This window comes from Chelonia mydas, chromosome 12 (assembly GCF_015237465.2).
Source record: "Chelonia mydas isolate rCheMyd1 chromosome 12, rCheMyd1.pri.v2, whole genome shotgun sequence".
NCBI lineage: Eukaryota > Metazoa > Chordata > Testudines > Cheloniidae > Chelonia > Chelonia mydas.
The window spans coordinates 13,338,302-13,360,147 of NC_051252.2; the positions used below are offsets into that span (position 1 = coordinate 13,338,302).

The window sequence follows — 21,846 nt, forward strand, 5'->3', positions numbered from 1 at the left end:
TCCCCAAACCAGCAGTGGGCCCTGTCTCAATGTATCCTACATAGATATCTCAACTGGCTAATATAGATGGGGAAAGGAATTTAATTTGAGTTGGTGAATCCTATTTGGTTTTGCTTGGATACCTTAGGAAGTTTATAAGTGAGCAAAAGTTAGTGATCTTAACTAAGAAGGCCTGGGAAACCAGAGGCTCATCTAAATAGATTACTTAAAAGAAGCGGAAGAGTACAGTCATAATGAATAGTAAGAATCTTTCATTTAAACTATATCCCAAATTTCCGTTCACCCAGGTTAGCTGATGTACTACACTATCTGGTGTTTAATTGGAGAGGCACCTTAAATGATAGCATTTAAATATTTTTCTTGAAATGTTTTTAATCCTTTGGCAGTGCTTTTGTGAACTCCAGCTCACCGGTGGTATTGAAGTCTCAGTGATGTCATGTTGCAGCAGTAGTGCTTGGCTAGAAAGTTTCTGCTTCTTGCTGCTGTTCACTTACTTGTAAAGGTGTTGAGATGAAATAACTGTCCGAACCAAGACTGTGTGCAAGAGAGTCTACGTGTAAAGCTGTGTCTTAGTTCAGATGAATTTATGATAGTTTCCATAGTCTCACTGAAGGTGGAAGACCCACCTCTTCTAGAGATTTAGCAGCTATTTGAATTAATCCATCAGCTGCTGTCACCTCACATGCTAGCATCTTCTGCTCCTGAATATGCAGCAAGGTCATAATTATATTGCTTTTGTCTTTGTGGTAGGGAAATTCTCAGAGCCTTTAAAAAGATAATTTAACTTTTTGTTTGTTCAGTTCATTTTCTGAGATCCCTTTAGTTCCCTCAGGATTTCATAGGGGTTGGAAGTTTGAGGAATCCAAACTCCTTCCTGTGTCTACTTTTAAATTATTATTAGTCATTTAAACATAAATGCTCATCAAATAAGGCATGGTCTTGCCATTTCTTAAGAATCCTTAGTTTGTTCTGGTCTTCTTGAGTTTGGTAAAGAGGGGCTGAAGCACTGCCGGATAGATAAGCTGTTAATGGGCAGGATCAGTTATATCATATGACTTCAGTGTATTTTTACATAAAACACCTTACCCTTCACCAAACGAGGTATAGTGCAGCTATTCTAGGAAGGGCTTGCATTTAGATACAATGTGTAAATAAGCTTCCTTTCAGATGTTTATCTTAAGCACTGGAGGGACACACAGGCTTTCAACCATTGAAGAGGAAACATGAGTTGGAAAACATTTTACAAAAGATATGGATTACTTCTAACCATTAATGTTCTCAAAGTTTGAAGTGTCTAGAAATATCCTTATTTAAACTGATTTTGTTCATAGACTTCCTTGTGGGGGTTATGACTGAAGATTTTTCTCTTTTACAAAGAGGCCCACTTTCATGGCTTAGGATGTTTTATCAGAGCTATAAACCAACAAAGAATATCCTCCCACCTTTATACAAGCAGGTCTCTTTCTAAAACAAATCCTAAGTTTATTTTCTTAAGATAAAGATCAGGTCTATACTACTCTGTCTTGTACAAGGAAGGTGCCTTGTTGGTTTGCCTGTTGACCTAATGGCGCCTAGATTTACAATCTACTATTTGTGGTACATTTACAGTTTGTAATTAAAGGTGCCTGTCAAATATTCTATACAAGGCACAAATCATAGCAACACTTACTGACATTTTTAAAGAAAATGTTATAAAGCTCTGCATTCCAGAGTCAATTTAAACACCTGTTGGAGGTAATAAATATAGTCTTGACAGATTTCCTTAAATAGTGCATTTCAATAAAAATAGCTTCTACATATTGTGGTTGCTCTATTTCCCAAGCATCTGGTGTATGAAATTACTGAACTTTTCAGAGTAGCAGCCGTGTTAGTCTCTAAGGTGCCACAAGTACTCCTTTTTCTTTTTGTGAACTTTCAGAGATACTTGCAATTAAAGGTAAGATTGTATGTAACCTACTATACATTGCATCAGTAGTCAGGTCTAGCCCTTAAGCTCCTGTGGCTGAAAGGGTGGAGCAGCAGTGGCTTTATTTCCCCTGTTGCATGATGCCTCTCCTGGGGTGCGGGAAGGACTCGGGCCCTCATTTGAACAGTCTCTGCTGTTACTCAGCATTCTACCATTGAATAGTATCAAAACACTATCACCACTGCAGGATCTGAGTAACAGTAGTGACTCTGAACAGAGCTGCTAGTTTTACTAGATTGCTAAGTAGCAGAGAAAGACAGCATTACACATTCACCTTTAAAATGTGAATCTGTACATTTCTTACCGGCCACAGCCAAGTAGATTTGTTATTGTAGAGGTACAATCAGGATTTCATCCGTACTAGCTGCAACATGATGCTGTAGCATTCTATGGCTGTCCAGCCAAAATAATGTATTCATAATAGCCCCATAACCATCTGTATGGCTTGTCTCTGCTCAGAAAAAGCACCCAGTTGGGGGCTTCTCTTTCTTCATGCAGAGGCACAAACCAGTGATTCTTTGCCCACAGGAAATTACATCAGCTAACATTCAGTACTTGCGATGTTTATAATGGTCTTTATTGAAAAATACATTTCAGACAAAGTAAGGTACAGTATTGTAATAAGAATCTGACAGTTCATAAATATTTTTACAGAAACACTCAAAACCGCTGTTGAATCTTTGTTATGCATGTTAAAAAACAAGTTACTGGTTAACTTTCCTTTTATTTTAATTCAATTTAAAACTGAATTAAATCCTAATAGGTTTTCCATTCTAATCATTATTGAAAACATGGAATTTAAGTAGCTGTTTAACAAATCTTGAAAGTGACTTGTAGAGGAGAGTATTGTTGACCACTAATACAGCATTTATCAATCACTCCCCTGCCACACAAGTACATATTCTACAGCCCAGTTCTGAGGCTGTGCTGTGCCAGCAGAGTGTCAATGAAATTTGCCTCACTTTTCACAGCTGACTTAGCACTGCCCGCACAGGGCTATTTTGGGGGGGGGGGGGCGGTTAATTGTACCCTGCCTCGTACATGGCCCCCATCACCTGGGGCAATTAAATAAAAAGCACAGGGAGGAAACGCCCTATAGTTTAAGAACTGCTGCTTTAATGCTTCCTCAGTAATAGATGTACTTAGAAACATGTCAGCATGTTTCTAAGTACATTTTCCAGATTTATTATATGCACCAGTTTTCTGTTTTGGGGAGAAGAAATGGCACCTTCATTGGACTAGACTTAATCAGAAGACATTTAAAAAAAGCCAAATTGAATATAATGCACAAGGAAGTTACAGCTACCATCAAAAAAATGATTCTGGATATTGAGTTTGAAAAAAAGCAAACTTCCCCTAGCGGTACTTGCATACACACAAAGAATTAGTTTTAGCTTAACATCATTTACTGACAGGGTATCTAGGGGATGTCATATAAATAGAAAGTCATCACTTTAATACAGAAAAACACATCTTAAGCCTCAGCCATTTGAAAAATATTTACATTCAAAAAGTGCCATTGCAAATATACAGCAAAACTAACTTGCTTTTTAAAATTTATGCTTCACAGCCCTATCAAAAGTGCCTCCCCTTGAACTTGAGTTCACTTTAAAACATTGCACAGCTAAAAAATGCATTAACAGAATTGCCTACACAGCAAAGTGCCCATACATTAAAACAAAACAACCTGATCTGGAAGAGAATCCGTTTAGATAATTTCATAAGGTATTCTTTCCCGACCTCATAAAAGAAATCTTCCCAGTCTGCTCTGAAGTCCAAACTGGGCTGTCAGCATTCCTCGCTGTAGCACTAGAGATCATGGGTCATCCCTACCACAGAAACAAAGCTTACACATGAGTAATTTGAATATCTTGGTGCAATACTCCTGGATCTGACCAGTAATAATGACTTGCTAGTTACAGCAAAAAGAATAGTAAAGCACCAAGAAAAACAGCGTATGCAGCTGGGGGCTAAACCCTGTACACAAAATTCCTATCACAAGCTAGGAAACTATATTGAGTACATTGTCTCAGCAATAAATATCAAAATAGTTTAGAAAGCAGTTTAATTAAAAACTTGCATGTGTCCTCATAGTAAAGCACAGCATATAAGCCATGCCTGGGGTTAGCCTCAGAGGTGGAAGTATGACTTTAGCGATGTGCTTGACCACAATGGGACAAAGTGTGCAGCATTAGTCTCCACTCCCCTTTATGGGAGAGTTCAAAGACTCAATGCAGTCTAAAGGGAGATTTCTGTTTGAAGGTCAAATACTACCATTCTCAGCCACAGGTTAGCTTGGAAGATGCTCAGCATTCACCTCCTCAAAACAGAATGGCCAGGGACAGACGAAGAAAGAGTATCTGCTCTGGAACACAAACAATTGATTAAACTCAGTGAGAACCTCTATCATTTGCTACATCTTGTAATCTTCTTAGTAGAGCAGTGTGATTCTCCTGGCAGATCCGTTTGGCTGGTGATTCAGTACCATCTTCCAAGAGAATGCCTCTTTTCTTTGTGGGGGTCTCTCCAGTTCTAATCATGCTGTTAATCTCGCTCAGCCTCTGAAACATAATAATAGCAAGAATAGGAAATGTGGATATTCACAGGTTCATAGGATGATTCTAAAGCAAAACCCGTCTCTTTTCCAACCTTGCATATGGGGAGAATGTCATTCGCTGATAGACTGAGTAGCCTTGACAAGGATTCCATATTGGTTTGTTACTCTCGTGCACCAAAGCATGACCATATATAAACTTTGAAGGAAGCTGTGAGTTTCAAATCTACAGCAGTGGAGGGTATCAGTCTATCATGAGCATTAATTTAGATCTATTTATTCCAGCATTATCTTCTGCCTTCGTTGTAACCCCTATTCCTGCTATGTCCCCTTCCACTACTGTAACTAGCCTGTATCATTATTGGCATGTCAAACATTACATCATTTTCTCCCCTTTATCGTTGCTTTTCTGTTACTATGGAACTTCTTGGAGTGAAATGTCTAAGGAGAACGTTTTCTCTAGTCTGGGTCACTGTCTTGCTAGGGTTTTCAGTTACTCCGTGTGAAATCTATGAATAAAAATACACTATCATATTTCATGTGCATCAGCTCCCTATTCTCAGTCATTATTTTCTCTTTGGATAGTGCGCTGTAGAGTTACACCCTAGCTTGCTATATACTAAGTCCCATTTTCAAAAGTGACTTAGTCATTAGAGTGCTTTAAACTGCCTTTTCTGTTACACCTAAATAACTGCATGTGCAACTTTGCAGGCGCAATATTTATTTATAGGCAAAAACAACAGCACTTGAGAGCTAGCTATGTGAGTGCACCTGCAAATCTCACATCTCTCTGTCTTTTTTTTTTTTTTTAACTTGCAAAAAGGGATGCTACATTAAGGGCTCTAAAAATAATACAACTACCCCCCCCACAATTTTTGGAATATTAACCGTTTACTCTTACCTTAGAGGGGCTGCTGCTGAAGTAGTAGAATATTTTCTCTCGCGGAGAAAGTGTAGACTCATTTTTGTGTGGTGAGATGTAGATTGAGTGATTCTGAGACAGCTGTATTCTGCGGGGGGAGCCAATTCTTACAAATGGATAAGGAGATAGTGGAGGAGCATCAGTCTGTTAAGGTAAAAGAACAAATCAATCACTACCACTTTTTCAACAGAGAGACTAGTGCATGCATAAGGCCCTTGACTTTTTTTTTTTTTTAAATGCAAATGGATGATCCACTTTACTCTATCCCGAAACATGGTAACAGATACTGTAATCTTTATAAAGCACAACACTACTCTTCTTCATCAGAATTCAGAGATGCATACCTCACTGAAGGGGGAGGGCACTTTCTTCCTCTTAAATACTAAAAATACAGTTTGGTATGGCACCAAGGATCTCAAAATACTTTTATGAACAATTAAAGCCCCCCCATCCTGGAAGATAGGGTAAGTACAAATGCTTATTCTCTGCTGCTACCCTTTCTTTTTTTTAAAGTGAAAAAAACACCTCTCTCATGGTTGCTGATTGCAACGCAGGTGAGGTGGCAAGAGCACTTTTACTATGTGTAAGAACACCACACCAACAGCAGTTGGTCCAATAAAAGATGTTACCTCACCCACCTTCTTGCTCTAGTTTTTATTTACTAATGAAGGTAATTAAGATCACTTACAGCATTTGTGGAAGAGTACTTCAGGGCAAATTCTTTCATGTGTTCAATATAGATGTTGTTATAGAACCGAATAAGATCCCCTCGCTCCTCCTCCTCAATATCACTGTTTGTGCCTGTCAGTCGTGTGGGAGTTGGGGGTGCACTATTCGGCTGTGGTACTGGCAGGGTGCTGCTAGATCTCATGACAGGACTAGAGTCTCTGCTAGCTGGAAAGGGAAGAGTAACATTACAACCCTCTTATCTGGCCATTACTATTAAATGCATTTCAGAGTCACTTCAGCACCAGTTGGTGCTCTTATTAAAAAAACAAAACACACATTAAAATTGTTTAAGCTCTACGGTTGGCTGCACATTCATCCTGTGGGAAAATACTGCACACAAGGGGACAGAATTAAGGTTGGGTGGGCAACTATAAATCTGGCATTTTCTAACAGTGAGTGCTTGATACTGCAACCTAAATGTTCTTTTAACTTGGAAATTACCTTTTTCAAAAGAAAAGTTTAAAAAAAAATGTGCAAGCGTATCAAGCCCCACCTTCCCACAACTACTTCATAAACAAGGTTTGATCACTGAAGTTCCAGGGCAGACATTAGCTGGAAGCAGCAGAAAAGGGTGGGGAGAAAGAGAAGGACTGGACCACTGAGTCCTGGGGTGGCTGGTGGGCCATATACCCACGCTTGTTCTTACCTCCGCTCTCTTCCACTCCCTTGTTGATGAAATTTTGAAGCATGAACTACTCAAAAGTCACAAGCATCCTTTAAGATGGACACGTTAGGGACCCTAAATCTAGGGATCACTACCAACATCCTCTATAGAGATGTTCAGAGGGGCGGTGCGATGGCGTTAAGTCCGAGCAGGTAAGAATCAATTTCTTTGTGCTTTAGAAAAAGTTGTACCTGCACTCAGGGAATGGATGTTCAGATTAGGCCAAAGCAGGGGACCCTGAGAGAGAAGTCCCTGACATGTGGATGGAGAATTTTTCCTCTTGTGATGCTAATGTAAATGGGGTACTCCTATGTTCAAAGAGAAAGTGAAGAGTCATGGGGCGTGTGTGCAGTGAGAACACCTCCCAAGGGCAAATGGACTTTGAGTGAATGTTTTTTTCAGTTCTCTTAGAGATGGTGCTGGCCTGCCTCAATTCTTGCTAAGGCGATCTCGCAATTAAACTCTAGTTCTTCTCTAGACCTAGAAAAGAAAGAGGAGGCTGCTGCACTTACATTTAACCCCAACTACTTATAAAGGCAGCCTGAACACGAGTAACCACTTTTGATACTTGCTGGCATTTATTTCGTCTGGGGACAGTTTACTTTACAGGGGAGTCTTCTGCAGAACAGCCTAACTGGTGCATCAGACTAGTGGCTTATGTGTCTGCCAGCACACATCGCTTCAAAGAGTGGGGGTCGACTGCTATAAAAGCCCAAGCCAAACCTGAGGGAGGGTGGCTGGGTTAGGGACAGCAAATATCAAAAAAAGCCTCTACTTGTTCGATATAAATTCTCCTGAGTTGTAGCCATGGATGATGGAGGTTTAATTGATGATATACTCAGCTGTAGGGACAAAACTGTAAAGGGCAGCTCTAGTATCGAGCAAATTTACTTGGAGTTAAATTCTGCAGCTGTCTTGTTACTGAAATATTACCATACCTGTCTAAATTTAAAATAGCTGGTTGCCCAAGAATTAAACCATTTGATTTTTACTACTCTATTTTGAGGTAGTGAAATCCATACATGAGAAGTGGTTGTTCAAATCTTCTTTGAAGCTAGATAAAACACTTCCTTTCCCCAGGATTAACATTAAGATGACAGCTCTCTTAATGGGGGAGGACTAGTTCACGTACAATCGTTTGGAATCACTTACTTCTATCTTTACTCCTCTCTGTTGGGGAATTCTGCTGGATACTGCTGTCACTGCTGCCAGAACGATGGCGTGGTCTTCTGCCCTTTATCAAGACGGCCCGATATACCTGCAAAAAGTCAGAGATAAACAAATTGAAGGAAGCCATATATGCAAGCAGCAAAGGGTTTGTATGAAAGATCAGTACTTGTTAAAGAGATGTTTTTATTACAAGAGAAACTACTGAAACAATATTGACTATCCCAATATACGTCCTTAAAAAAGAATATTTTTGCAGCCTAATTTTTTAACCCCAATACCACATATTCTTGTAAATAAATAGGAAGATGCATTTAAATATCACCAATGAGGGCACTATACCTTAGGTTTTAAATGAAGACATTTAGAATCTAAATCAAGTTTTGTCAAACAGCATGTAGTTAGCTAAGAATTTTGGATTTAGCCATCCTCCTCTTCAAAAACTACTAAAAGGTATTGGCAACCTGCACTGTACCAAGCAGGGTTTATGGAGTTTAAATTTTTGGGAAATAAATGGAATCCTGTTGGAACAAAGGAATTTATACCATTTCAGTGCTAAATTCCATTAGTGAAGATTAAAGGTTGTCACTCTAGATTCCCTTTCATGGAATATACCTGAAGATGGTAGCTACTATAAGTAATTGAGGGGCTCAGTAAATATAAACCCCATTACTTCAATATTAATTGTACTTACATGACTCCTTGCTTGTGGTTGGGTCCTATAGCAGCGCATGATGTTCTGAAAGGACTTATCTTCCTTTGTAACCTAAAAAAGACCGTTTTTTTTATTTGGTGGGGAAATGCAGCTGCCTTACACTACTAGTAATCCAGATACATTTTGTTTTACTGTTATGAATAAAAAGCAGATGTGTATTTTATTCATCTTACCTTAGCCATTACATAAACGGCACACATTAACAGCTGGTCTAAATGTCTGTCCATCATGAGCTCAGGGCACTGTACCAAGGAAAACTCAAAACATGTCCAGATTTTCTTTCTCAACTCATCAGAAATATCCAGTTTGACACAGAGATCCCGCAGTCGAACACTTGCTAAGTGATAAACCTTTTGGAAGGAAGAGCATTGATTAGGACAAAATCAAGCTCTTTAAACTTACATGGCTTTCTAAACATAACACTTTATCCACTATAGTAATTAATGAAAAGGAAAGCTCAGCATGTTTTTTTAAAATATGAGCTGTTTAAGACCTCAGATCAATAGGCAGCACGTACGTGTACGATAAAATGTCCATTTTAAACCAAATTTGAAAACTAGTTCCTTTTGCTTGCCTGACCAGACCTGGGTTCAAGACTGTTTTTCCCTTGTAACAACCAACACCACAGATTTAAACCAAAGAAGGAACATGCTGTGTTTTAAGTACTTATGATACTAACGCTTACAGGAGAAACATGACTCTGAACTCCAAGTCCTGGTAGGCAAGTAAATAGTTTTCAAAAAATTGGTTTTAATATATAAACAGCCTGTTACTAATTAGACATCTTAACAATTTTACATTGTTCTGTATGTTTCCAGTAAAGCCCATACTGCAGTGACATGACATTTCACAGTGGAAGGTACCTTTCTAAAGAAGAGACACAGAGAGCCAGTCTTTCGGGGTTTGCTGCTGCTGATAGTAGAGAACTGCTGGTTTTGTCTTTGTTGGTCTCCAGGAGGAGAGATCTGTTGAACTGCAACTTGGCCTGGTAACTGAAGGGCCGCCCCACTCATCTGAGTGTTAAGGGTACCACCAGCCAGGGTCTGGGCACTGAGTGGCTGGATGGAGCCAGAGACAGCTTGAGCCTGGCCACCTACATTTACCTGAACTGGGAAGAAAGTTATTCCTCCATTTTCATTGGCAATGCCTGTAATTAAACGGAAAGGAATTCAGTAAAGGGTGTCTTCAAAACCCCAGCCATGCTTCCTGAGCACCAGTAACCTTTCTAGTGATGAACAGTTATTTAATAAGTGTGTAGTGGCAGGTAACAGAAAATGTTCCGGAAAGAACACGGAGGAATCGTGATCATAAATGGACAAAAAGATAACTGGCTAACCTTAGTTACTTTCAGTCAATGAAGAGGAGGCTAGTTAAACAGATGACTTCTATACAAGGCAGTTGGGAAGCAAACAAATGTTTGCTCCAGTGTTCAACAGCTAAATAGTACCCACGCCTTTTCCCATTTATTACTTTCTTGTTTTATAGCCCCCAGGCCTTTGTTTTTCATTTCCTTCCACTCCCACATGTCTACTTACTCTTTCACTCCCTACTGATAAGCAATTCAGTGTTTCTGGTGGTAATCGATGCAATCCATTCTCCCAGAGCTTCCCCCTCACCTTGTACTGGTATCGTAACAGTTTGTCCGTTGTTGGCTGTGACAGTGGCAGTTGCCACAGTAACCAAAGTCTGTCCAGGGACTGGAGTAACTGACATCGTTTCAGGTGTCACATTCTGCACTGGCACAGTATTTACTACAGGCTGCTGTGAAACTCTTACAGGAGTTCCACTGTCAGGGGGATTATCATTATCCACAAATAGCCTTCTCCTAGTAGGGTTGGTTGTAGGAGAACTGTATCTGTCATACAATGTGGTTGGAGAAGACGAAAGACCTGAAGATATTTAAAAACAAACAAACATTTAACGTGAGCTTTACACTTCAGTAATGCTTAAGCTTTATCATTGCCCCAGTGCTGTAAAACTTCATCTAATCAAACCAATGTCCTCTAGAACTATTCCCAGCTAGGTGTCTTTAAATCTCTCTGAAGCCACACTGGTGAATAACACACAGTATTTAAAATATCCTGTAAGATGAGCTATCACAGGACCACAGCTTCTAAAACTACCTTCCCATCTGAGAAACAGGTTGGCTATAATATAACACACTTTAGCAGAAGCAACTTTTAAAAGCCAACTTAACTATATGAATAAGATGTCCATGTCACATGCAACTGTCTAAATAAGGCTGCCATTTCAGTGTATTACTAAAAAAGCAAACTGTTTTAGCCAAACTGTTTAAGTTAAAAGTTCTTTAATAACCTTATCTCATACATGAATAAATGTTAGAGAAATTACTTGTTTTTTGTAAATGAAACAACAATAGCCGAGGTGTGTTTTTTTTTTTTTTAATGATTATTCTTGAATAGTCAAAAACATACTACAACAGTTTGTGGGGCAGGGAAAAGGGTAGCAGAAAATCTTAGATTGCTGCTTTTTGTTCCTTAATGATTATACACAATAAGTGAAGGACTTATATGTATGATCCTATCCTTTGTAGCACTAATTACAATTAGTGAACACTACAACTGTCCTTAAGTTTACTTTTCTCTGATGTTTTTCTTGCTCTTATCCCCAGGTTATACTATTGGGTGCTACCTTAAGGCTGTTGATAGTCACTCTTTTATATAGAAAACTCACTAAATTCTTAAAGAAAAGGAGGACTTGTGGCACCTTAGAGACTAACAAATTTATTTGAGCATAAGCTTTCATTGCATCCAACGAAGTGAGCTGTAGCTCACGAAAGCTTATGCTCAAATAAATTTGTTAGTCTCTAAGGTGCCACAAGTCCTCCTTTTCTTTTTGCGGATACAGACTAATATGGCTGCTACTCTAAACTCTTAAAGCGTTTTACCAAAATGGAGCAATTTTATCATTGAGCAAGAACTTATGAGAACCATAACCTCTTCCTGTATTCTATAATAGAACATCTACACTGTCATTTCATAGATTTCATTTGTAGGCTAATAAGGTTGAACAAAGATTTCAAATGAAATATTACAGGTTTTTATTGCATCTCATTTGCTCTAATGTCAATATTAGAACTGGGCAAATTTTTTTTGTCACAATGCGTTCCCCTCCCAGTGTTCTGAAACTATTAATGAATTCAGGTCAAACTGGATGAATAACCTGGGCCTAGGAAAAGCAATTTAAAAATAGTCAAATGTTTTATTATTTCATTTTGACAAAGTTTTGAATTCATATTTGGCCACTTTTTTGTTAGTATACCAGCACCACTAAAATTAATGATTTTTTCTGAGTTGACAAATGTTTCACTTGATGCAAAATATTTTTTTCTGATTCAATTACAATTGAACTGGATTATTTCTCAATTTGGCCTCAAACTGGGCAGCTGCTCTTTATGGGGACTTTTAAGGCCCACCCTGCCTTATGAAGGCCTCACTTGGGGGTAACTAACTGCCCCAGGTAGCTGCTTAGTTGAGCACCCAGACCTACTGAAATGGTTCCCTCTAACTGAACTTGGGTAACTCCAAAGTGAAACAATGCTCCTGGGGAGGGGAGTTCCCAGGAGAAGCTTGAGCCAGAGAGCTGAGCAGGGAGCCCATCAAAGTGGAGAACTTCCAGGAGTGCAGTCAGCAGGCATCCAAGCGGGCCTGGTCTCCCAGGCAGTGGCCAGAAGCCTAGCCTAGCAAGGACTGCCCGCTGTCCCTGGAGAAGAGATACTGTCAACAGACCACCCTGCACCCTTGACTCCTGAGAAGGACATTACTCCAGAAGGGGCAAGAAGTCTGAAACCAGGGGGGAAGAGCCTGGGTAGAGGCAAGCCTTGAACTCAGGTGGGGGACATGCACTAAGAATGACCTAATCACTCTGGTGGGGATGTTCAGGTGAAAGTTTTATTTTCTGCATTAGCTTTTCTATTAATAAATGAGATCCTTCACCAGGAGGTGCTCTTTAGCATCTGTCTGGACTTGTTGATATCCTGGCTGAGGGGGGAAAAAAATCAAGTAAGGGCCCACCTGCAATGGGGCATATCTGTGTCAGACTGGAATGATGACAGTCCTCTGAACTGAAAAAAATTATTATTTGCTTCGTTCTAGTCAATGCATAGTTGCAACTTTCCTTGACGCTATTTGGAACACACATTAGTTATTTTAAACATGTAGCAATATTCTATAGCTTGTATGTAACTGCGTGCAGGCTACACATTTTATTTTTAACATCTCACCTTTTCCAAGCCCTCCAGTTTCAGCACGAACTTCACTGATCCTTCTTGGAGTCAAAGGAGAGCCTACCAGACTGTTCCCATTAGACCTTTCAAAATAGTGAGGTGGCATTACCTAAAATAATATTGATGTAACCGTTAATTTCAGCATGTTTATTTAATTATTAAATGAATTAATTGAAGAATCCAACTGATTTCTAGCCTTGTTTAGACACTGATGCACTCTAAAAATCAGGCCAGTTTAAGCAGCACATTATATCACTGTGTCCAATTTCAAAGAGCAAGTTACTGGAGAGGGGAATGAAACAAACAAGTGAGCGAGAGAAACCCTAACTTCATTGAATTCAATGATAAAACTCTCAGTAAAGTAAACAGGGCCAGGATTTTATTCATCTTATTTACTGGGGGGAGGAGGAAAAAGGCACAAGTCATATATGAATTTTGTAGAGAGAATGCTAAGCACTGCTATGCTCGCCACAGTTGCACACCTAAAGGTTGCTGTTAATACCTTGTTTCATTTTAAATATGTATTATTTTAGAAGATTGGACAACTTACTTCTGTTTTCCATCATTTTAATCAGAATGCTACTTCATCTCGATACTCACCTGCTGGGAAAGACTTGCTCAGGTTCACTATGAGGCCTTCATATCCCAAATGCCCAACGGCTGAACGACTAAGGAGTGCCATCTAAACTGAACAAGGCCTCTTGAAACTTATAACAAGGATTAAAAAAATGGAATAGCTGTTACTTCTCACACTTACCTCCTCACAGGTAGGAACTTTGTTCTCATTATCTCGGATTCTGTCCCACAATGGAGATTCACGTTTCCACGCCATACTCTCCAAGATTTGCTCTTCAATATGATTAAGGTGTTTTACCACCTCTCTACAAAGGCCATCTTCTGCTCTAATAAAAATCTCTATTACCTGTGAAGTGAGTAGATATGAAACCTACCTATTACAATGTTAAATCAGGACATTGTGTGACCAATACAATAAGTGAGATCATCATACCTTTCATGTTGTTCCCTTTCAAACAGGTTTATATTAAATTTGTGAAGCATCACATTAATCCCGACAGAAAAAGGTCTGTTCTAACTCAATAATAGTATGTAACTGTCATACTAGTTCCCCAACAGCTAGATACAATTAAATCTACATCAATCAATCACTATAATTACAACTCTGTCAGACCAAAGTTACATGATTTGAAGATAAATGTTTATTTTCAATAAGTCAAGAAGTAAAATAGGAAGTGCCCATTAATCCATGTAAATGTTGTGGTCCAGTGCCATTATTTTTTAACTAGACAATTTGGACACTACCAATGCATTACACAGTTAACAACAGTACATGATTTTTCCAGTTTAAATTTCTCCACCAAAACAAAAAACCCCACCCCACATATGATCGTTTTCATAACTTAGAAATTTAAGCAATTTCACATCCAACTGAGGAAAAAGTATCTTGCTTCAAGAAAAAAGTCTGTAGAAGTAACCAGCATGACTGGTAATCATCACTTCACATGATCAAAGCCATTTACCTTATAAAAGTGATAAACAGGTACATCAAAGATTTCCGTAATTAATGGGAAAGTTCCAGGAGGCTTGTATGAAAAAGTAATTATCTCAAGGCAACATGCCAGGAGAGACCTGTGAAGCACATCCTGCTCCAGTATTGCCTGCAATACAAATATTAAAATAAACTTCAGCCTAGCTTAGAAAAACATGTCTACATTGAAGAAAAAAGGCAAACAAATAGTCTTTGGTTTGAACTTTATTGTATTAAAAAGTTAGATTTTTTTTAAAACAAATATTGTATAACATTGTTTGAATTTACATACTCACATGCATTAACAACTCTAATTACAGATGGGTAAATTGCATTCTATTCTGCCTTTGCATCATAAGCAAAATTGTCACCTAAGTTCTGCGGCCAGAACTGAATCCAGAGTCAGTGTGCAATGCCAGTTAGAAATATCATCTTTGCACTTGCAAACTAAACAATCTAATATGGAAATTGCTAAGAAAATAACTTCACTATGGAGTTATCTTCCCTACTAATTTTGAATGGCTTAACAGCATTTGTCATGCTGTGCAACTAGTTCTTTCTGAAAGAAACAAGTTTAAAAGTGAATTATCTGATTGATGACTGATTTTACTTACTGATAAGTCAGTGTCTCCTAATCTTCTCCTTTCCTGCTCAATGACAGACTCTAATACCTTGTAGTAAAGAACCTCAGCAAGACGAAAATGCTTGCCAGCATTATCTGCAAGAGGAAAAAGATAATGAAAAATGCTATTAAAAACACTCTGTATATTTGATTTAAGGTGCACCTATTGCCATTAGTTTTTTTACTATTAGCTTTTTTCATAAAAATGAGGATAAAAATGACTTTATTAAGCTACAGTAACAAATGTTGTGATTACGTTTATATAGCTTTTCAGCTTGGGAGATCCCCAAATGCTTTATGATGGGGTGGGGATGGTAAGGAGGTAGAAGAAGACTGCAGGGAAAGTGAAGAATAGCTTTTATTACTGAAGCCTCAGGGGGAAGTTTAGGAAGGCAGAATTTAACCGCAACAGAAGCTGGAATTTGACCAGGACACCAGAGCTAACAATCACCCTTAATCTTGCTATTTAACACAATCTTTTGGTGAATTTTACTATAAGTACAGAAGAGGTGCATCAGTATCTCAAGGTACAGATACTCCTTCAAATTTCTATTGAGTACAAACAATAAAAAGAAAGTAGCTTTAGTAACTGGTAGATACAAAATGTCCCATATTGATAGAGGGAAATTGTCCCCCATGTTTGTCCTTCAGTAGCTGAACTGTTTTCACAGGGAAATCTGACTTACAACATTCTGATAAATTTTGAAAATAACTTGCTCTTTTGGTTGTGCTTATAAGCTTCCAATATATCTGCCAAAATTTTCAATACAGTGAATAGCTTTTTCTCTTCTCTTGGATTCTTCTTGTATTAATTCTAAACTTAATATCTAGGTTTGGAAGGAGTTTTATTGGTAAATGTCAAATGTCTATTTCACCATATGCACAAGCCATTGAAAAATATTTACACTGACAATAACAAATGTACAGATAGGCAAAGAAAAAAATGCTGCTTGAGAATGTAGAGTTTGATTGAAGCATATTTACCTTCTATATTTTGACATGTGATGTTGACAAGTTGTTTTAATGGTTACATGTTTTGAATCAACAGCTACTGTCACTAAATAATTTGTCTGACTCCCGCCTACCCTAATTTTCCACCGCTATGAAAATTTAAATGGATACAAATAGAAAAAAAATGCTTGAATAAACATTGAGAGTCAAAATTATAACAAAAATTAAAACCAAGCCTAACTCTTTCTAATAAGTATGGTTTCCTATTTCCTGGAGAATTTCCACAGGTGGGCTAAAATTGCTATCGGATTTTTAAAGAACACAAGTGGTCTGGGCCATCTGTTTCATTTCTACTTCAGAAGACTATAGCATCCAAAAGCACTGTGCACCATAAAGCCAGGCTGGGCATTTCTTCAGTGCTGACAGAGAAAAGTGGCACCTGTAGCACCTATTTCCAGTCCCCTTCCCCCTGCCCTCCTTCCCAGAGGTCTCCCATTGAAGTACTTATGACATCTTATGTGGAGATAAATTTTCAGTGTGGACCCAGGGGAAAACATAAAAGGCATAGCAGAATTCCACAGAAAGGATATGTTGTGCAGAAATCTTAAATTTGTTGAACCAAAATGAAAGTCTCAAATTATAAATTACTTTTAAAAGAGCACAATATTTTAAAGATATTTTTAATTCTTACATTTTATAAATAAAATGTCTCACCCTTGGAGAAATTACTGAATTCTCCCTCAGATTGTGTGCACTGACAATATACTTCATACATTTCTTTCACTCTTTTTGCAATAGATTGAGAAGGATCCCTGGAACATGCCCTGGCAAAATAAATATTTTTTCAAAATGCTTTACCAAGCAGCAAGTCAGACAGAGCCTTATCTACTTTTTATAAATCTTCAACATAGTAGTTTTAAAGCAGTAAAACTGATGATGATCTAGAACTTCTTCTATCGTGCAAACACCATGTGCCTAACTTTATGCATTGTGATTAGACCCACTCAAGGTGGACTGACTTAGTGATTTAAATCACTGATTTAAGTCAGCAAACAGAAATCCTTGATTTGATTTAAATAAATTGTAATCTAGTTTTCCATTTGTACCTTTTAGCTATTTCCTAAACAAAAAGTGATTCTCATCAGTAACTATTAAATCATATTGATTTGCAACTAAATATAGCCACTAAATTTTGGTACTTCTGTTTGCTAACCAGGATGATGCACTATCTATATACATTTATTTAAGCAATTATATCATAACACATTTATTCACATTTAATTTTTATTATGTTAGAAAATAGTGCATGATGCATATTTACTACCATTTTTTAAAACTGATGTGTCAGGCTCTATTTAGATTGAAACTGGAATCCAATTAAAAATGCACAAAACATTTTAAAATTACTAAATTCAGTTACCTTAAATATGCTGGTTACATAAGTATATAAAAACATGTCTTGCATTTAAACCCGATTAATTAAACAAAGAAATATTACCTGTAGCTAGTGAACTGTACTGATTATTTCTGGTCACAATGTCCTTAATCTTTAGAACTAGAAGAACTCATCCTCTCACATTAGTTTTTATTCATAGACTGGAAGAAGAAAATACGCTTTCCTGCTTTTTCTACTACAAATCGGGTTTCTTAACTTTGAACAAACTAGTTATTGAACTGAAATGAAGTAAATATTCTCTCTGCATCCTTAGAAGAAGCTACTGCTATCAAAGCTGGTTTGACTTCAACACACTCTGGTTCTAGGTGCTTTGCCAGTGACTTCCACCAGTTCCGTGGTTTGACTTTCTTTAAAATTTTGGCAGCAAACATATACTGCTTTAATATATACTAATTAAAGTTTAGCACATGCACATCTTTGCAAGATCAGGGCCTAATATTATAATTTAACAGCATCTTTCCAGATCTTACTTTATAAAAGGGTATTAAAATATATTGATTAACAAGTTATAAAATATGAACACATGGTATTCTATATTTAATATTCTCTTAGTGTGCAATGGTTTTAATTTTTTAGCTTTAAATAAAAAGTAGTAGAGGAAAACAGACTTGAAGATACTTTTCTTACTATTTTCCTGTTTGAAAGGGGTCTGATCCTGCAGCCCGTAGTCATATGAATAGTGCTTTTGAATGAAAATATTTCTATTAACTTCAAGGACAAATGTGAATAGAATTACTGGACCAGGACCTCCTCTGTGGGATTTTAAGACTTCTCTGTGGGACTCCTATGCCCTTCCACAGCTACCTTCCACTACTCATTTACTTGACAAAGTTACATGATTTTACCTGTGTGTCTTGAAAGCATGTCTCTCTCACCAAAAGAGTTGGTCCACTAAAAGATATTACGTTACCCACCATGTCTCTCTAATATCCTAGGACAGGGGTGGGCAAACTATGGTCCACGGGCCAGATCTGGCCCGTCAGGGCTTTGGATCCGGCCCATGGGATTGCCTCCTGTGGTGCTACAGGCCCTGCGCCGCTCTCAGAAGCGGGCGGCATCATGTCCCTGGGGGGCAGAGGGCTCCATGAGTTGCCCTTGCCTCCAGGCACCGTCCCCCGCAGCTCCCATTGGCCAGGAACGGGGAACCACGGCCAATGGGAGCTTCGGGGGAGGTACCTGGAGGCGTGGCAAGGGCAGCATGCAGAACCCTGTGCCCCCCACCCCAGGGGCTGCGCAGGGAGGTGGTGCCGGCCGCTTACCAGAGCGCAGCAGCATGGCTTGGGGCCAGGGTAGGCAGGGAGCCTACCCTGGCTGTAGTGCGCACTGCTGCCACCCCAGATCCCTCCTGCACCCCGCCCCCCAACTCCCTGCCTGCACTGTGCACCCCTCCTGCACCCCAACCCCTGCCCTGAGCTCCCTCCCGCAGTCCGTAAGCCTCCTGCAGCCCAACCCCCTTCCCTGAGCCCCCTCATAAACCCCGCACCCCTCTTCTTCCCCAATCCCTTGCCCTGAGACTGTTCCTGAACATGCACTCCCTCCCGCACCCCAACCCCTGCCCTGCATACAATTTCCCCACCCAGATGTGGCCCTCGGCCCAAAAAGTTTACTCACCCCTGTCCTAGGACCAACACAGCAAATATAATTTACCAACAGGTGTAATACAAAACATTTATCTATTTTTAAACCTGTATTAGTTGGCCAAAAAAATCATATGATCACACTAACCTGAGTATTTGCTCCAGATTTTCACTGGGGGCATTTTTCAGTCCTGTCAGCATTGTATGAAGACGGCTCAAGTTGTATGTTGCTATGGAAACAGGGGTCACATTGGGGTTGCTCTCTTTAATATACTTGCGGCCAGTAAGAGGTGTTGTAATTCTAAGTGATTTAGACTAAAAGACAAAAATTGCAAGATTGCATATCAGTTTGTTATAAAATTGCACGAGATACCCAAGAAATGCTAGAGAACAGCATGATAGGAGAAGGGAAAACAAACATTTCACATGTCAGAAAAGTTCTCTCTTACACTGCATACTTCATCATGCATTAAATTCACCTCCAAGTAACAATTTCCAAGGTACTTCTCCTAGTTAAGTACTTTAACTAGGAGAAGTACTTCAAACAAAAGATCCCAAAGGTTGCTTTCAAAGTGATCAAGGTGGATAAGAAATATGGTTTCTTCTACTGGCCTTGAGTCAGCAAGAATCCAAACACATTTCAGACATCAAATTTATTTCTGAGTGTACCACAATGGCCTGCTGACAGCTAATGTCACATGCTGTCGTATGGGCAGAATTTGTTAAATAAATCTCTCTCCATCCATGTGTACTTTTCCACTTGATGCAGGGTGGTCAGATATATTTCTTCTTGTACTTTGAACATGCGCTGTTTAATATACCTAATACATTTTTGCCTACACTCTCACTAGCATTTTAGGTCAGGCTGGCTGGCCATCACAAGAAGTAAAGTGTGAACTGAAACAAAATATATGAACACATTTAGGCTCTAAAGCCCTTTCCATGGATTTTCTACCCAGGAACATCCTAACCATATTTTGTCTTTGGTAAATCATTTCTGAAGGGGATATTTTTATTATTATAGCTCTTAGGAGCCCTAATTATAGACCATCTCCCCACTGTGCTGGCACTGTACAAATACAGAATAAAAAGACAGTCCCAGCCCTAAAGAGTGACCGAACTTGGTTCTCAGCTTTATTATAGATTTTTTTAAAAAAATCAAATAAAATGAAAATAAGCCACCTCTCAATGTCACCGCCTCAAATGGGAGGTCCTGAACAGTGGCCTGCATCTCCTAGGATTACCCAGAGGACTGCAACCAGGATCTGTGCCTCATGATCACTGTAGAGGCGACCACCCTGGCCGCCAAGCCTGTAGCATCCCAAGGCCTTCTGGAGGGCCCCTCTCGCCCACCGCTGTGCCTTCTTCCACTAAAGCGGCAAACTCCTGGCCTTGGTCCTGGTGGAGGGCCTCCCTGAATTTGCTAAGTGAGTCACACAGATTAAAATTGTACCTACTTAACAGGGCCTGGTGGTTAGACACCTGAAATCGCAGGCTGGCCATTGAATACATTTTCCTGTCAAACAAGTCTAGTCTCCTGTTTTTGGGCGTCTCACTGACTTGGCCTTGCCTGTCTCTTTCATTAACAGCAGACGCTACCAGTGATGCCACTGGAAGATGTGTGTACAAATATTTGAACCCTTTTGCAGGGATGTAGTACTTCTTTTCCACCTTCATCGAAGTAGGTGGAATGGAAGAGAGGGTCTGCCACAGTTTTTGGCAATCTTAAGGATCCCTGGGTGGACGGGCAGCGTGGCCCCGGGCCGGGATGGAGGAGGATACAACATTAAAGAGGTTGTCAGACTCCTCCGTGAACTCAATTTTCAAGTTCAAATTGGTAGCCACCCTTTTAAGAAGGGCCTGGTGCTCCTTGAAGTCATCAGTGGGACTACCTGTTTGGGAGGGACCCGCCACTGCTTCGTCCAAAGATGACAATGGGTTCACCTTCCCTCTCTGGGGACGGCTCCTCAGGTGTTGGGGCCTGCTGCGCTGACCCACATTGGATTTGGTACTGTGTTCCAACTCTGGTGCTGGAGACAGTTTTGTCCGAAGTGGCCAGGGAGGAATGCTGGGAATACGGGACCGGCATTACAGGCTCCAGTATGGGCACTGAGTGGGCTCTTCTTCTTTTGCCGCTTCTTCGGCACCTCCATGAGGAGGGCCCTCAAGTGGACATCCTGCTCCTTTTGGGCAAAAGTTTTTACAGATTCTGCACCTGTCCTTTCTATGGGACTCCCCCAAGCACTTCAAACAGCTGTCGCGGGGATCACTAATAGGCATTGGCTTGTTGCATGACGAGCATGGTTTGAAGCCGGGGGGAACAGGGCATGCCCCGCTCCAGGGCAAAATCCCACCAAACTAATCTAACACTTACCATAATGGCTAACTGACTACCTACAAACTATATGCAAAGAACTGGTAACACTCTTGCAATGCAAGGCGAGGCGCTCCAACCAAGCGTCATGGGCAGTAACAAGGAACTGAGAGGGCGCAGGGCCAGCAGAGCCTAATATACCAACGCATTAGCGTGGCACTCAAGGGGAGCCACAGCCAACCCTATGGATACCGCTCAGGCAAAAATCTCCAATGACTGTGCACATGGGTGCGCACACACCTAGAATGGAATTGACATGAACAAGAACTCAAAGAAGAAACAAAGTTTAACACAGCACAGATGTGGCTACATACTACTAAAAGTAGAAGCAGCAGGTTTATAAATTGGTATAACATT

At 39.7% G+C, this 21,846-nt stretch overlaps 1 protein-coding gene and 1 long non-coding RNA gene across 2 annotated transcripts in view; one reads left to right on the forward strand and one right to left on the reverse strand.

The window, feature by feature from the left end:
- Window positions 1-2,521: 2,521 nt before the first annotated feature.
- The window catches only part of RBL2 (RB transcriptional corepressor like 2), a 52,987-nt gene continuing 33,662 nt past the window's right edge, over window positions 2,522-21,846 (reverse strand). The window contains exons 9-22 of the mRNA XM_037878260.2: window positions 19,264-19,430; window positions 16,797-16,906; window positions 15,124-15,227; window positions 14,502-14,639; window positions 13,721-13,885; window positions 12,961-13,072; window positions 10,334-10,606; window positions 9,581-9,864; window positions 8,891-9,067; window positions 8,697-8,768; window positions 7,988-8,093; window positions 6,131-6,336; window positions 5,422-5,586; window positions 2,522-4,527 (exon numbers count right to left, since the gene is read on the reverse strand). Coding sequence (XP_037734188.1) covers window positions 4,357-4,527; window positions 5,422-5,586; window positions 6,131-6,336; window positions 7,988-8,093; window positions 8,697-8,768; window positions 8,891-9,067; window positions 9,581-9,864; window positions 10,334-10,606; window positions 12,961-13,072; window positions 13,721-13,885; window positions 14,502-14,639; window positions 15,124-15,227; window positions 16,797-16,906; window positions 19,264-19,430 — 2,250 coding nt within the window. The 3' untranslated portion in view covers window positions 2,522-4,356. The remainder of the gene's footprint in view (window positions 4,528-5,421; window positions 5,587-6,130; window positions 6,337-7,987; window positions 8,094-8,696; window positions 8,769-8,890; window positions 9,068-9,580; window positions 9,865-10,333; window positions 10,607-12,960; window positions 13,073-13,720; window positions 13,886-14,501; window positions 14,640-15,123; window positions 15,228-16,796; window positions 16,907-19,263; window positions 19,431-21,846) is intronic.
- Window positions 6,336-16,335, forward strand: LOC119563731. Its single transcript, XR_005222321.2, has 2 exons — window positions 6,336-8,150; window positions 13,539-16,335. It is a non-coding gene; the product is annotated as an uncharacterized LOC119563731 (long non-coding RNA).